A 16,375-nucleotide genomic window follows, 5' to 3' on the forward strand; every position below is an offset into this window, starting at 1 on the left:
TCAGAGCCTTTCATTTCGTTGTATGACATTAGGTGTATCTTTTGCCTGTGATTCACTCTACAGTTATCTGCATTGAATTTCACCTGCCATTTTATCACCAGTTGCTCAGTATTATAAGATTCTTCTTCAGGTTTGTCCTTTTTTTTTCCCTCTTGAATAGTTTAATCAGCAGTCTTTATCACCTCACTAATCACTTCCTTTTCTAGATTGTTTATTTAATACACTTCAGGAAAGGTTTCTGCAGAGATCTCCAGGACGAAAATCTATCACATGTTCTTGTCTCCCCATCATGAAAATATGTTTAATTTTGCAAGGATTTTCCTTCTTATCTGTGTAATTCAGTGTCTTTAGGAGCCTTGGTGAGAGGCCTGGAGGGGCCTTTAGGAAGTCTCTGTGGATTTTATCACCTGGAACTCCCTTGCCTTTGTGCTTATTTATCCTTCAAAGGACTCTAATAACTCTCTGCTCTATGACTTCCATCTGTAAAAGCCTTGGTTGCTCTCTTCCAAAATACCACAATTTCCCATGCATCTGCTATTGTGTATTATACCATCCACTAGTGTAAGCACCAGCAGCTTGGTTCTTTTTGGGTTTGATCTCTCCCTTTCTCTGTTCCAGGAGTTTCCTCACTTCCCAGTGGCTCCTCCTTTCCATCTTCTCAGCCATACATTGGGACACTTTCAGCTTGTCCATTTGTCTGGTGCTACAGGTAGCCGTGATGTGGTTTCCAAGAGTGATACCCAAGAAGTACTACTGTCCTATTTTCTAACACAAGCCATTTTGCTTCTAGAGCCTCTCCTGTCTGTCTCTCTGTGCCCCCAGCAGTCAAGTCACCACACAGTCCATGGTTAGCACCACCCATCTGTCTGGATGACTGATAATGAAATCACTTGCTCATGGCCCACTAGCTCTTCCTTCAAGCTGGGAACCCAGCCCACAGCCAGGGGTATGCCTGTGGTCTTGGGGACATGCAGTCGTGTTCCCGGCCAGACAGATCCACCTGCAGGATTGTTCTCCCAACCATCAGCTCGCTGCTTCCTCCTGTGAGCTCTTCTTTTCCCTTTACAGCTGGCACGGAGATGGGGCTGCATTGTGATACCTCTGAAAGTTCTCCTGCGTCATGTTCTTTGTGTCTCTTCCCTCTTAAGCAGAAGTGGATTGATCTGTTCAGAATTGAGGCTGTTTCATGGCTCTGACAGCTGGGCTTTGTCAACAGGCCTTGTCCTTTCCTACATTTCTCCTGTTCACCATCCAGGCTGTGGTACTTTGTTTCTGAGAATTGCCTGTGCCACCCACCTTCGAGGCACACTAATGCCCAGGGGGCACAGTGCAATAGAGCATGGTGATTTCCATGTTTAACTGGTCTTCTACTGGGGTTTGTTTTACTGTAAGGATGAGTAATTGGTGTAGTTTCACCTGTAAGCCCAGTCAGTCTGCCTGGCTGCTGCTTCTGTAAATGGTAGTTATGGAGGTGGAGAGCTTGCTCTCCCCCATCACTCCTCCCTTTGGGGTGTATGTTCATTGCTCTGCCCATTTCTGGCTACGTCCTTTTTTCGGCATCTGCTAGCCAGGGCTGTGTGACACTTTAAAAGTCCTGACAGAGCACTCAGTCGGGAGTTCACGCTGGGCTGCCGGTATCTAAACCATGCAGGGCATGTGCGTGGTGTCAGAGCAAGTAACTGGGTGTACATTACTCCCATGAAAACATGTAAGTTTGTATCAGGTCTGTATTTCTTTGATCACAGAGAGCACAGTTCTTGATTAGACTCAAAACATCATTAATGTCACTGGAGAAAGCTGAGACCTTAGTTGTGTCCATCTTTCAAACTAGCAGGGTATCTGGGTCATGCTGACAGTCGTTCAGTGTGTGGCAGCACCTTCAGTTACTCTATGAAAGCGTCTGTGCAAGGCTCTAGCAAAGAACTGTTCAAACAGCACTTGTTGCTCTTCAGTGACCATATTATACAGGTCATTTTCTTCAACAGATCACTTGTTCTCAGCACCGTATTTGCGACACCTCTCTTTTTCCATGGACATCACCAGAACAGAGGCCGTGACCTCTGGACTGCTGATGGCAGCATGAGGGTGATATGCTCAGAAGCCATCAGGGAGTGATGTTACTGTGGCCTTGCTAAGGTTTGCTTTAGTTTGTTTCCATAGGATTAAAAAACCCCAACAAAACAACAAACAAAACAGCAAAGACACTTTCCTGTAGATTGAGCAGCCTTAATAGTGTCAATTATTTTTTTCTTTTTTTTCTGCTTTTTTTCCGCTGACTAAAGGCAAGTTCAAATGAATTCAGCCTGAAAATGTAGTTGACATTTGAAAATTCACATGGATCAGATTCTCAGACATATATTGAGCACACATCTTTTTCCAGTATTAGGAGTTCTTGAAAAGTTTGTTACTGAAGAGATGTGCAGATTCTGTCACAGGTCTGTGGACTCCTATGTTCTACTTCATTTACCACTCTAAAAATGCCAGTCATAGTCCAGACCTTCAATTGCTGTGTTTAGATAGGGGGGTTTTGTTATGTTTTAAGAAAACGTATAGCTTAACTTCTGCTGTAATAGCAAATTATATCAAGGTTTCACTAGCATTTAAAAAAAAAAAATTCCTGTTTGATGTGGTGCAAATCCAAGTGATTGCACTGGAAACAGAAATGCTTGCAAAGTCTTAGCTATGGTCCTGTCAGGAAGAAATGTGGAATCACTTTCTTTTTAGGAGGATTTCTTTATCCAGCACCTTATTTGGCTACTTCAAACTTCAAAGAAAATTCTGTGCCTTGTGATTGACATGGAGCCTTTTTCTGCTGGGAATGATGACACTTCATGGTAGCAGAGCCATAGTGGATACCAGTCTCTTGTTCAGGTAGCAGGCAAAAAGAACAGCAAAACTCAGGAAAAAAAACCACTTCCTCATTTGAATGTGAAGGCTCTGAGTTGCACAAGACTGGAAAAATGACTGAGCGAGCTGCTACATGTCTGTCAAGTAATGATTTTTGCTGAGCCCCTGGGAGCATGTGGGACTGATATTCAGGTGACATTTAGCCACCTGAATGTGTAAGTGTAAAGAAGAAAATTTAAATTTTCCCAGGTACTGCAGGATTAGCAATGAGAATAAGTAGAATTATTGAGTGTTTATAAACCAACTTCTTTTATGGCTGCAAATGTGAGATTCAGATCACGAAACAAAACCTGATGTGATTGCAAGACAGTGATGTGCACAAAAAACAAGGGCCTGATACTCTGGTTCTGAATAAACCAAATCTGCTAAATGAATTTTCTCTTTCTATTCATGTGCAGTCATGATGAAGTGTTTCTACATATAGGCACTGTTTTCATCATCTTTGCCCTTACTTGGTGGTAATTGGGTGCTTCTTGGCATTTGCAGGAGTTCATAGTACTTCCTGTACATGAGCTTTGGGGTCTGTAAGGAAGAGCTGGTTTCTGTGAAAGTGATATTAGCACTGAGGTGACTTTGTGCTTTCTCTGTTGAAAAAACAGTTTTTCCCTGAGCCATATGCGCCATTAGTTGTCTGTCTTGACGTAAGAAAGATGTCCAAGTGAATGATTATGCAGCAGCTTAAGACTGTGTCAGTCCTGCCCTTCCTGCTGCTCTTGTCATATGCTTTTCATACCAGTGTAAGTGCTTGTCTGGTTCCACTGTGAGCCAGTTTAGCTCCTGGATCTGTTTAGTGGGGTATCCAGTGAGTATCAGTGCCTCTTGCTGGAGGAAAGGGTCTGCTGGGCAGGTGTAAGACAGGGCAGGACAAAGACCTGCCTTCAGCTAGCAGTGCTTGCTGCAAAATCCTACCATGGGAGAGACTAAAGAAAGACTGAAGTGACCAGCAGGGATTTCTCTGTCTGTCTTTGAGGTTTATAGTTTGAAGTAACACATATCTCACCTTTGATTTGCCAAGTTGGAGCTAAAATCATTTGCAGCTGGTTTTCCATTTATCTTACCATATTGTTTGGTGGAGCACAGAGTGGCCCTGCCGTGCATTCCTACCCCATCTCGCTCTTCTAGCAAGTGCAAGTAGAGAAACCTTGCCAAGTGGGCAGAAAATTGGTTTTGTGGGTTTTGGTTTTTTTTTTCCCCATTGTTGACAAGGTTAGTCTTTGGCATTGGCCTTACCACACTGCTCTGCAACCTCCAGTGGCCGTTCAAGACAACAGTGTGAGTGTCAGTCCTGGGCTGCAGGAGACCACGTTAGTTTGGCTGAAGCTGATCTAAGATTGCATCTTGGAAATTTAGAATATGTTTATGTAATACGGCTGATGGCAGAAACAGCATGTACATTTTGCTTGCATTGTAAAAGTGCCTGTAGGAACTGTGGTAAATACTGAGGTAGCACCTGTAGAGCTGCAGAATAAGGGAGCTGTTAGCAGAATATTTCTTTGCTAAGCAAACCTGCAGTAGCTAAATTTCCATTTTCCACAGAGGAGTGAAATGCTTGTGAGCTTTCTAATTATGAACTGTAGAGTTATTTCAGGCAGGAACTCAAATTTCAGTAATTTAAGGGCGGGATTTTTTTATATGCTGTCTTGATCCAGTGCCAGAGAGCACTGGCTGAGTGGGAGAGAAATGACATACTTAGTGGTCGGAATGACTAAACTGGTGAGACTTGAAAAGCTAATGCTGCTCTACACCATTAGAAGACTGGCAGTCCCTGCTTTTTAGTGACAGAAAGACTTTATTTTTAGTGTTGGCAGTTTATCAAGTACTGGACTCATTTCAATCTCTTCTCAGATGGTACAAAGTATTAGCCTCCAACTGCTGTTGAAATAATGGGTATTAAAAATCATGTTGGCATTAGGGGGATGAAGATGATGAAAAGAGAGGGAGTAAAATGATAATCTAGATTGGATTTTAAAGTCAGTCCCACATGGCCTGTCTCTGGTTTAAAACTCTGTGTTCGGGGCTGTGAATGCAAATGGCAAAGCAGGCTATCAACAGCGGAGGAAAAGCACTACGGAAGTGGAAAATTACTGTATTGGGTCCCTTCTGAATGAGATGAATTAAGTGTAGGTTGCTGGACACATGGGAGCTCAAACAATACAAGGCTGGAAGGGTTGGCATGAAGGGTTGATTCCCGTGGTTCTTTTCATAGTGCAATGCTTATATCTGTGGTCTTTGCTGATCTTCCTAGATTTGCCAAAGTGCTATTTGATTAGAAATGTTAAATGAGGGGCAAAAAGGCATCAATCCAGCATGCTTATGCCTATCGTCCTAGCAGAATTAAAAGCAGGGCAATTTAGCTTTCTTCCCATTTGAGTAACACGGAGTGTGGGGGTGTCCAACAGACCTTTTCTTTCTTTACAGCAGTGGTTCCTGTTCATCCTAAAGAAGCAGAGTTGGAAGCTTTGGTGTGCTGATGGCTACCTCAGTGAATGCAGAGAAAGTACCAGCCAGTGGTGAAGTGAAGCGTGGTGCTTCAGCATTCCCTGCCAATACTATGGCTGCATAGCTAAAGCAGAGGTCCTGATAATTATAAAGAATTTCACAGACATTTAGCTAATCCGTCTATAGTCTAGTGCAATAGATGCTTACATCTACCTCCTTTTAAATAAATTGATGTCCCCAGCGCATATATGAAGGCGTGGAGAGTTTCAAAATGTGGCTTCTATTGAAAACAATTCTCCACCTTACATTTCGTACTGCTATTTCATCTTGAAAATGCTACATTCACGGAATAATTATGCCTTTGCACGTATTCCTCTCTTCCCTTGTGCTCTACTGGGTTTTTTGTTGTGCTAATCACTCTAAGAGATTTGTTGTTGGTTTCTTTTGATGACTGGCATGGATACTGCTGAGTACTTGTAGTTGTTTTGGGTTTTTTTCCAATGGAAAAATCTGACATAATCCATATCTCTTTTCCTGCTTACACGAGAAGTATGACTCAACTGCTGTTAAAAACTGAAGCAACATAGCTAATTAATCAGATGAGAAAATGAATAATACCCTTTTAATCTCATTTCTCTCCCTTTTCTCCTTCTCTCTTTAAAACAGAATTTACCTCTTTCTGCTGATTGTAATACAGTTGTGGCAGAATTAGATTTGCACAAGGATTTTAAAGCGTAAAGATTTAAAAACTGAGTTCGTGGTACAGAAGTACCCATGCAAGGTATCGTAGCCATAAGGACACCCTGAAGCTGGGTCTGAGGAGAGACAAGGGAAGGTACAGAAGCTCCATGTTCTTGCAGGAGCAACAGTGAGAGCTGTTTGCTGTTCCCAAAATCACTGGCGAGTGTAATCTGTGCTGCTGGAGATACAGGATCACTTGGAAGTGGAATTTTGGTTCTGACAAATGCCCCCTTAAGAGTAGAGCTGTGATCATGAGACACAATGGCAAGGTCATACCTTCCAGTGCTGACAATCGCTAGTGGTGACAGTTGCAAGGCTATTTTGGGAGTGCTTTTCCCTTTGTTTTCTGTGAACTCCTCTCTCTGTGTTTCCAGATTTAACCCTGATGCTGTTCAGCTGTCATCGAGCTTGCCTTCGTTTGTGGAGTGCTGGATGGTTTGCAGTATATGTTGACATCATATATTTACTCTTACTTTGCATTCAGTTGAAGATTGACTTCCTTCATCTCCTGGCTAACTTTGTTCCATATATTTTAGACTTATGATAGGAGAACAGTAGAGAAGTAAGTCTTGTCATTTAATCCCTTTGTGACCTATGTGTTGTGTCAGCGTGACTTAACTGGCCTGCTAATTCTTCCAGCCCAGTGTATTAACAGTTAGTGTTGCTGCTGGTGTAAATGTCATCCTCTGGTTTGCAGTAACTCTTTCACCATTTCTAAAATTCCTCAAAAATCTCTAGTTACACTAATCATATAGCATAAGGTTGTGGTAAAGAGAACCATCTCAAGCCACAGGTTGAGTGACCTGGTAAATCTTGGCTCTTGGAGGTTTCTCATGTGACCGCTGGTAAGTCACTGAGGGTGGGATTCATCTCATCCTGTTGTAAATAGGTTTATGCTGATCTGCAGACAGTGGGAAAAGACAAGCATTGTGGGGGTAATATATCCTACCTACAACAGGAAATACCCTCTGGGTACATCTGTTTCTTTACACTTTGGAAATGTGGATGAAATAAATCTTGTGCAAGGCAAGGTGTGGGAACATAGGGCTGGGGCAGGAGACACCGTGGCAGCCTGGACTTAAACTGTTGTGGGGTACTTATGCTGTTGTGGGGGTCTGAGGTTGAATTAAAGACTGCATTTGCATGCATGCAGAAAATGTTCTGCTTTTAGTTTAGTGCTTTTTATGGCCTGTATTCCTGCAGTACCTCTCTGGCTCTTCATTTAGCCTGAAGAAAACCTTTTAATCTATTTGAGTGTGATGTGAACCCGTCTGATCTTGTCAAAAATGGTCCTGCTGGTAGCGTTAGGAACGGGTGTGCTTGGTTTGTATGAACAAAACCCACTTTTGTTGCCCCACATCTAATGCAGAATCTGTTGTAGCTTGTGGGTGGTGCAGTCTCTGACACTCAGATGAGTCTAGGTCAGGTTTCCAGCATGAGAACATCATTCAGGAGGAGAAAGTTAGAGGCTTGGGCAAATAAAGCATCTAAACAATGGAGGTGAGTCATTTTTGGATCAGAATGGCTGCAAATACGACACAATCTGTGTGTACTAGTCCTTCCCCACCATTGTAAAGTTCCCCAGATTTACAAGGAATAAATGAGTGTCTGTGTGTACATACGTACATGTGTGCACACCCATACATATCATATGTATGTCCACAGCCTAGAAAGCTGGTGAGAATTCGGTGTACACCCTGCCTTGGCAGGAGACCTTCGGTTAGAAGTCTCCTCGTGTCCTTTCCAGCTGCAGTGATTCAATGGTATATATGTTGCTGTTCTTTACCTGACTGGCACTGCTGTGTGTTGAGAGCTGGGTGCTCTTTAAACAGTTGCAGATGGTCCCTGCTCTGAGGATCTTGTCATCTGAAATATGAACTGTTTCATCATATGGAAGAATGGAGTGGCTTTCCGGGCAGGCTGACATACGGAGAAGAGTCCTGAAGATCAGTGCACGAATGCCATACCATGGATGTAGGGTTGTATGGAAGAATCTTAGAGATGTTTTTATTCACTACTAGTTTGTCTTAAGAGTTACAGAAATTGGGATCAGTGACAGAACAGAGGGAGACAAACCGTGTCAGGGGAGGTCTGGGTATATAAAGAACTTTGAAGATGGTATCAACACTTTATTTCTGGATTTGAGCTGAATCTGGCCAAATAATTATGGGAGTTTCATGAGCAATCTGATTTAACAGGAGCATTTTGCACAGGCCAAGAGGTACCATACTCCTGGGAGGCTCAAGAGATGAATATTGGAATAATTAAGAGATGGAGCATGGCCTCTGCTGGCCTGACATCTCTAATGCTCTCTTAAAAAAGCTGGCATGTGTCTTGACGAGCTAGTTTATGTATTATATTTACATGTGACAAGTGGAGCTGCCAAGTATGATTTCTATGTCAGAACCATGAGGATTGCTACCCAAGAATCTGACACGGTAGGATTACGAGATTTTCACTCTTCTGCACAGAGAAGTCACCAAGATAGGGTTCTGTCACAAGACTGATGTATTCATAGTAGAAACACGCAACGCAGAAGCCAAGCATGTAGCCCTTATCTTTTCCCGTCTTGCATCTTTCCTCCACCTTGAGGAAATTCATAGGTTCTCTTTCTCAAATCCTGACCAGCCAAGGAGGGAGCACCAGGGAAATAAATATAGCCAAAATTAAAACCACAGCAGTTATTACAGGTTGTCTGGCTGACTTTGATTTTAGGCTCTTGTATGCACGCTGCTGCTATTTTATTCCATGATCATATGATACTGGGTGATGTGACATACTGTTTGTAAACTAAATATTTACTCAATGGGGCTGCATTTAGAAATGCAATATGCTCTCAGCCAAGTTCACCCTCGCTGTTAGCCCTGCATACAGTACTGCATGTGAGTTGTGCAGGTAAAGGGCAGCTGAAGCGTCTGTGCCACTGAGGAGCTGTAAAGCTGAAATGCTGATGAGAACTGTTCTGCCTGCAGACAGTTGCACTGAATGTTGTTAATGTATTTATAATAAACTACCGTAATACTTACAAGTTGTGGAGAAAACAATTGCCTTAATGTGGGTGCCTGTGACAGCACTGCTGATGTGCAAATTATTGCCATGGCTTCTCTGTTCTTCTGTGTTTGTAACCATCCCCCTTTCTCCATGTGAAAAGTTTGGGGGTTTTTTCCTCACTCAGCTGATCCTAAGCAATTTCTTAGGAATTTGTCAGGTGGTTTAGTTGCTCTCCTCACTGCTATACTGTATGTATTTATTATATAGTGGGAATGTAACACCAGTCATAGGCTGGGGTTTTGCTAAATGCAATGCACCCCCTAGAAAGTGAGCAGGATACTGTTTACACCTTGTTGGATCTTGATCCTTGGTCCTCTGAACCCTTCGGTCCTCATCCCTCTGGCTCCTTTTACTCCCTGATCTTCCTATCTGTGTCCTGTGGGGGATGCCCAGGAGATATGCAAACCAAAAACCTTGGCAGGCAGTTGGAGCTGTTGCATTGCTGATACTCATCAGAAGTTTGATGACGCTTATGTTCTGTATGCTCTGAGGAAGGAGCAAACGCTAACAATACTATTACAATAATGAGGTTTCATTCAAGATAAAGATCAGATTTTGTCTGGTTGTTGAACAAGCCTTGCCAGATGAGCAGAGTTTTGCAGAGTTGTTCTGTAACGTTTCCTGGTGTCCCCCGTTTCATTATTGTAATGTAAACTTTATGCTTGAAAGAAGAATACCTTGGCAATAGCTACTGGCAAAAAAATAATGCAGTGAGTGTCCCTGGCTGTAAAGGGCTACACCTGTTATCTAAGAGGGGGAAGCTAATATGCCGTATCTGCAAATTTTAGAAACTGAGCACTTCCTCCCTATGGAAAAACTGCTAAATGCTGGTCCCCTGCCAGGAGCTGGAGGAACACCATGAGCTGTGGATGGAGACTTGCCCAGTGATGCCTGGGATTTAAATCGTATGAGCCAACTTTCTTTGAGCGGTTAGTGGGTAGTTCTGGGCACTGGATGCAGTTTGCATCAAAGACTGCTAAAACTGTAATACATTAGTGCCATTCCAGAAGCACTTGGAGCTAACCAATTGCCAAGAAAAATACAAGGATGGCAAGAGATTAGCCTGCTGAAGATCTCCAATTAGAGAGAAAGATAGTCACTGCATACTCCCACCCTATTGCATCGCCTTCAAGGTTGCGTTACATCTTTTACAGAGAAGATGAAGAAGGAATTGGAAAATTTAGAGACAGAAGTGCTGTGCTCTGTAGTTAACCCTGCTTTTAGCCCTTCTGCATGTGAAACCAAGCAGTTGAGGGTTAGCAGTGCCTAAAATGGAAAGAATTAAGCCTATCCGTGTACCTATTTTTCCTTCTGCAAAGCAAATTTCAAGGGCAATTTAGGAGAGGGAGTGTTTCTTCACATTAAATAACTGCCTGCTGAAAAGGCAATGTTACTTCTCAACCAGCTTTTTATGACTGACTTTCCTTCCTTTGGGGGTTGGAGGGGCAAATGTCTGCTTTGTAATATTGCTGTCCAATGTAGTTGCTATTATAAAGTTCTCGAGGAACACTGTATCAAATAAAAGAGGAGAACTTTGCATACCAGTAGATCTTCTCCAGTTACTAAATTTATCCACATGCCTGAATTTAAGGTTGGAGGATTAATGGTACTTAAAGGTGGACACATCTCTCCCTTTTACTTCCTCTTTGTCCTCTTCTCCTTCCTCCAGTAACCTCACGTAACCCATTTTGCTTTGCCAGAAGCTGAACTTTACTCTCTGAATATCAGTGAATATGTTTTTCTTATGTGATGTTTTGCAGTGCTTAATTTTGGCAGATACGCACAATGAAACATGCAACAGAGATTTGCAGGAGGTGTATCAGCAGTCGGGGCTCTCAGAAATTTTAGGTGGGCAAGTGTGTGCCTTGAGTACTTCTACACAGTGAAAATTTCTGTTCTTTATACCTTGGTAAAATTGTGTCATGTATTAAACAATACCATTAATGTGTGTGCAAGTTTGAATTCTGTGATAACATGTAAGTGTTAATCAGTTGATACTTTAAAAGTATACACAAATACATTGCAACAAAGCTGCCATTTAATCTGTCATAACATTTATATATGTTTTCTAAAGTTGTTAAAGTATAGGAAATCTTTAGAAATTACCGATTTTACTCATCCTAATTGTTGGCTTCATAGTTATTGCTCTAAAATGTCTTAAATACGTTATGGCATGTTAATATACAACCAGTATATTCTCTTAGGGTGTCTGACTAAAAAATTGTGCAAATAATCCTATGCCTGATAGTTTCTTACATGAGACAATGATGAACAGGGGTTATTCAGTACCTCTGTTGAATGCCGTTTTCTCAAACTCCTCCACATCTTAAAATCTTGGCCAGTAGAATTAGTATTATGTAATATTACAAAAATGCAACGAATTCTTGCATTTTGATATTTGAAGCAGGCAAGAAGTCGTACCGCCTAATGTTAACGCAGCCTCAAGTTGTTTAAAACAATGTTTGTGTTACTCAACTCTGTGTTCATTTCTATTCTTATGTGTTGGTATTAATACTTAAATAAATATTTGCCAAGCAGTGTCACATTGCTTGATCACATAACTTGTAGACCAGTTTTTCGTGATACACAAATGTAGAAGGGTGGAGTGAGGGTTATTTTTTGTAAATGTTAAAGAATAAATTGCTTAGATATTAAAGAATACATTCTTAATGGATGTATTGAAGAATACATCCATTAAGGACTTAATACACCTTTGCGCGAGACTTTTATCTTTGTGGCAAATGCAGACAACAGGCATGAAATGTGTTATGGTTCCCTCAGGGAATGCCTCCTCTTGTCAGAACCCATGTAGCTTTGTCACTTTGTCATAGTTTTATCTCTTCAGAAGCCAGGCGAGTCAAATTACTGCAGACTTCTGTGTAGGAACAGGTGGGGTTGATCCCATTATCCCTTCTGTTTCTAGCATGCATTCCATAGGAACCACGCGAGACCGGGACCAGTACAACAGTGCAGCCAGTAACAGGCAAAAATTTCAATGAAGGGGCCACGGGGGCTCTTTTTATGCATCTAAACACATACTTAATTTTAGAGTCCAGTATATCCAGTGGCTTGAGCAAGAACTGGTCTTTTGGCCCATTCCTAGTATGTGCAGATGTAGTGGGTGTATTTGGGTGGTTTAAACGATAAACAATGTAAATATAATTCTCTATCAAATACATACAAAGCTCACAATATAGAGACATTCTTGAGCCTAAAATTAGATTTACACTCAAACTGCAGGTAATACTCAAACAAATATAGCAGAGCAGTAGGTATGCATAGGCATGAAACATCTACCTCGCTGCTTTGTCAGAGCCATGCTGATAAAATTCTTCGAGGCTGTAATTTAGTCAGCCAGAAGTGATTGTGCTCAAAAGAAACCACTGCGTGGGTGAACTTGTCTTGGCTATTCTTGGAGCAATACACTTTTAGATTAAGTCAGTTTTATTTAAAAAGTGATATGCAATGGTTGTGTTCCCAGGTCAAAATGTAAATAGCTCGTCAATTAGACTGTAAGTGTAATTTATTTGAGGAGTGCTGGGGGAAAACTTGAAGTATATCACAATAAATATGGGTGGCAATAAAATGCAGATTAGCTCTGAATTTTGCAGGCTCAGACTTGAATTCCCCAAAAATTGACCCTTGAACTGAAAAGGGATTATTATGTTCCTCTGTGTATCTGTGTCCATCTCATGTGCGTTGCATACTTGACCTTCCTACTGCATTTGATTGCCTTGTTAGGGACATAAGCCACTAACGGATTTGTTTGCGTAGTCTGCAGGATTATGGAAATCAGGAGTGTATCCCTTCTAGATTATGTATTAAAATTAATCACATTCTTATTGGGCACACGTTTGTTCCCCTGTACAGAAGGAATATTCGGCTTGTGTTTCCTGCTCTCATCACCTGCTTGAGACTTAGAGGTTACATCTGTATTACTGTAGCAGGAGACATAAATTGCAGCAAGAAAAATCCTGATTAGAGAGTAATAAAAATTACCCACTGAGAGGATGGTGAAGCACTGGGACAGAGCCCAGACTGGCTGTGGAGTCTCCATCCTTACAGACAGTAAAAACTGGCAACCTGAGCAACCTGATCTAACATCAGATTTAGCTCTGCTTTGTGTAGGGGGTTGGACCAGATGATCTAAATAAGGAGGAAAAGAAACAAACCTTAATCCTGAGGCTGGTAGTAGAACCTGGTTTGCATCCACTTTGCTCAGACCTAACCGTTGTGCTTGGACCTGGGACTCCTCTGACCTCACTGTGATGCTCTTCAGTCCCTGATATTTTTGGTTTGGGTGGTTGTTTTTTTTGCAAGTTCTAGTGTCTGAAATAATCTAAGGGAAGTCTTCCAGAGCTGGATTTGGTGGAAGAATGTTGATGGACTGGGCAGGGTAGACAGAGACAACCCAGGGGCAGTCTCATCCATTCTGGGTTTGGAGCAGTCCCTGAAGTAAACTACTTCTAGACTTATGGTTGTGCTTTTCTGGCAAAGAGGAAGATTAAACCAGTCTGAACCAGAGCAAGCAAAGATGCTAAAACTTCAGCATAGGCATAGTTTGGACTTGGGTGCTTGAGTCTGCTCCCAGAGCATCCTGTCCTAGCATCAAGAGATGTACCCTGTGTTTTCCAACAATTGCCAAGTAATTGTACTAGGAGTTAGTTTTCTGGAGCATGCTTCTTTAGAGATTGAAAAGCTTTTGCTTTTAAAGTTCACAAGTAGCCTTTTTCATGGCTACTTTTGAACCAAGCAAATACAGGAGTTTGTTTGCAGGGTAAAAGGCTAGTTTAGGATTTACGGTTGCTGTAGAAATAACAAGAGGTGGATGTCTTGGTGTAGGGCATTCCTCTCCTTTTGAAATAAGCAATGCAGTGTAAATAAATACGTTAGATTATATGGGATTCTTTCTTTTGGAGACAGGGGTGGGGATGTTGTTAAAGACAATTTCCTCCTTTTCATTACTTGCTAGGATCAGAATGGATAGTCAGTGTTGCTTGTTTTAGTAGAATGATCATCTGGAAGTCATCTGACTGCAGTAACTGCTCGATGTGCCCACATCAAGCTGTATAAAAGAATCAAGTACTGTGATATTGGCAAGCTGATACCCTCTCCAGTAATGAGGACCTAGGTTTCTGCCTGTAGATGGACACAGAGTAAAAGCCAGTCCTTTGGCCTCCTAGTCATGCCTGGTGCTTCTCAGCTGAGGCACTTGGATGTATGTATTAAATTGCCAGCTCATCCTTAAATAGCAGCCTCCAGTGAACTGTAAATGCAGTGTAGAACGTGCTGTAGCTGGGAATTTGAGGAAGGAGGAATTCCACCTGACAGAAGTGCTGAGACTTGAAAATCTAGCGAGGTTTTCTTCTGGCAGCTTCAAAGCTAGCAGGTCTCTGTAAATGCAGGCTCTGGAATTAATACAGTGGCTAATAAAGGGTTGTCATTCTCTTCAGTAGCTCACGGGGTCTGTACAGCCAACAGGGAAAGTTGTCCTTTGCTTTACTCAGGCAAATTAATAAATACTGCTGAATAAAGAAGTTTCTTCTCTAAAATTCTGCTTTTGCTATGATTATGTCTGTAAAGGGCAGCATCCAGTGTCCAGATGGTCTGCTTTAGTTTGGCTTCTTGAGCTCATGCTTTCCCTGCTCATCCCTACTGCCAGTGATACCTCATTATTTCATTGACATTTGGAGGGAACGTAATCTAAATGAATACAGATCTTGCTTTGCTTAGAGGAATTTGATGCCATACCTAAAACTAATACAGATATATTGTTTTACAGTGCATCCCTGCTCCAGGGAGATAACATTGTGGGAGAGAGGAAGGAACCAGACCAGTTGATGAGAAGTAAAGCTTGAGCAAGTTTAGAGGTGGTCCACCTGGGGACTCTCCAAGTTACAATTAATTTTTGAAAGTTCTGAAATTCATTTATTTTAGTTTCCAACTTCAAGCGACCTTAAGCTTTCAGGTGTGCTGGCTCAGTGTAGGAAACAGCCTAGGAATTACCTGCTGCCTGTAAACTGAAAATGGAGGTTTTACATGAATTTAACACCAACATATTTTTTCTTCTCCCCCCCTTCCTTTTCTCTTCAATTCTTCCCTCCCTTGGATGTCCCCCTTCCCTGTGTCCTTCAGGCCTGTATAGATGAGAACCTGGACATGGTGAAGTTCCTTGTAGAAAATGGAGCCAATGTGAACCAGCAAGATAATGAGGGCTGGACCCCTCTTCACGCAGTGGCATCGTGTGGCTATCTGAACATAGCAGAGTGAGTGAGTTTCAGGCTATTCTGAGTATTTATAACTCTTTCCATGTCTTCCTCTTTGAAGCAGGTACACAGGCGGTTGATGCTCTGAGACTTAACACAATGCCTTGGGAAGCAATGCTGTAAATAGATGCATTTCTCCTGTTCTTGAGTTCCTAATTTGTAAGGATTAAGGTAGAGCCTGCAACTAGTTGCTTTCTGCTGATCCCATTAGAGTGACTTATGATTCACTAGATACTTCAGCTAAAGTGCCAAGCAGCAGGGAAGCAGGATGGCTGGCAGGCAGGCACGCTAATGCAGAGACACGTAGGGAAGCACAGCTCTGCTGCTGCTGCCTCTCTCTGCTGGGCACTTCCATCAGCAGGGAGCCCATGTAGAATTTTAAGTGTTACCCAACAGCGATTTTGCATATTATTCCTCTAGCTGAAAATAATTTTGCCTCTGTACAAAACGCGTGTTGGTGTAATTACATGCATATAGCTATTCTGGTGTAAACCCCAAACAGTAGATACGTGGCACATAGAAACCATTTCTAAGAGGGACCACACCAGTGCTTACCCTTGTTCTGAGGCTTTGCAAAGCAGCTACATTTTCTTACCATGGACAGGCCTATGTGAGCAGTACAGAGGTTGTGTGGAGACTTTCAAGAAAGAAATGCAATGTTCTGGGCTTTGGAGTCACCAGTATACCAACAGAATCGTTTCTTTTTCTTTAAATTCTGATCTTATGTTTGTTTCTTGTATACTGTCTGACAAAAGATGGAGAGGTAGATAAAAGTAACTGCTTGTTACTTAACTCACAATTAGAGCATTGTCTTGTTGTATTTTTTTGTTTTGTTTACAACACAAGGTATTGGGCTCCATTTGGACATAACTGAGTGAAATTCTGTGGCCTGCCTTAGATTAGATAATCTAGTGTGTACAAACATATAAAAGAAGAGACAGTAAGTATAACAGAGTCTTGTTCAGTAGGTG

The 16,375-nt window shown here is 41.9% G+C and overlaps 1 protein-coding gene across 3 annotated transcripts in view; it reads left to right on the plus strand.

Moving 5' to 3' along the window:
• PPP1R12B (protein phosphatase 1 regulatory subunit 12B) overlaps window positions 1-16,375 on the plus strand; it is a 119,362-nt gene that overhangs the window by 11,232 nt on the left and 91,755 nt on the right. For all 3 annotated transcript variants that reach the window (XM_026864399.1, XM_026864400.1, XM_026864401.1), the window contains one exon: window positions 15,274-15,404. In XM_026864399.1, the coding sequence (XP_026720200.1) occupies window positions 15,298-15,404 (107 nt within the window). In that variant the 5' untranslated portion in view covers window positions 15,274-15,297. Of the gene's footprint in view, window positions 1-15,273; window positions 15,405-16,375 lie in introns of those variants that run through there.

Source organism: Athene cunicularia (assembly GCF_003259725.1).
Source record: "Athene cunicularia isolate RWA chromosome 26 unlocalized genomic scaffold, athCun1 chr26_part2, whole genome shotgun sequence".
In the NCBI taxonomy this organism is placed as follows: Eukaryota; Metazoa; Chordata; class Aves; order Strigiformes; family Strigidae; genus Athene; species Athene cunicularia.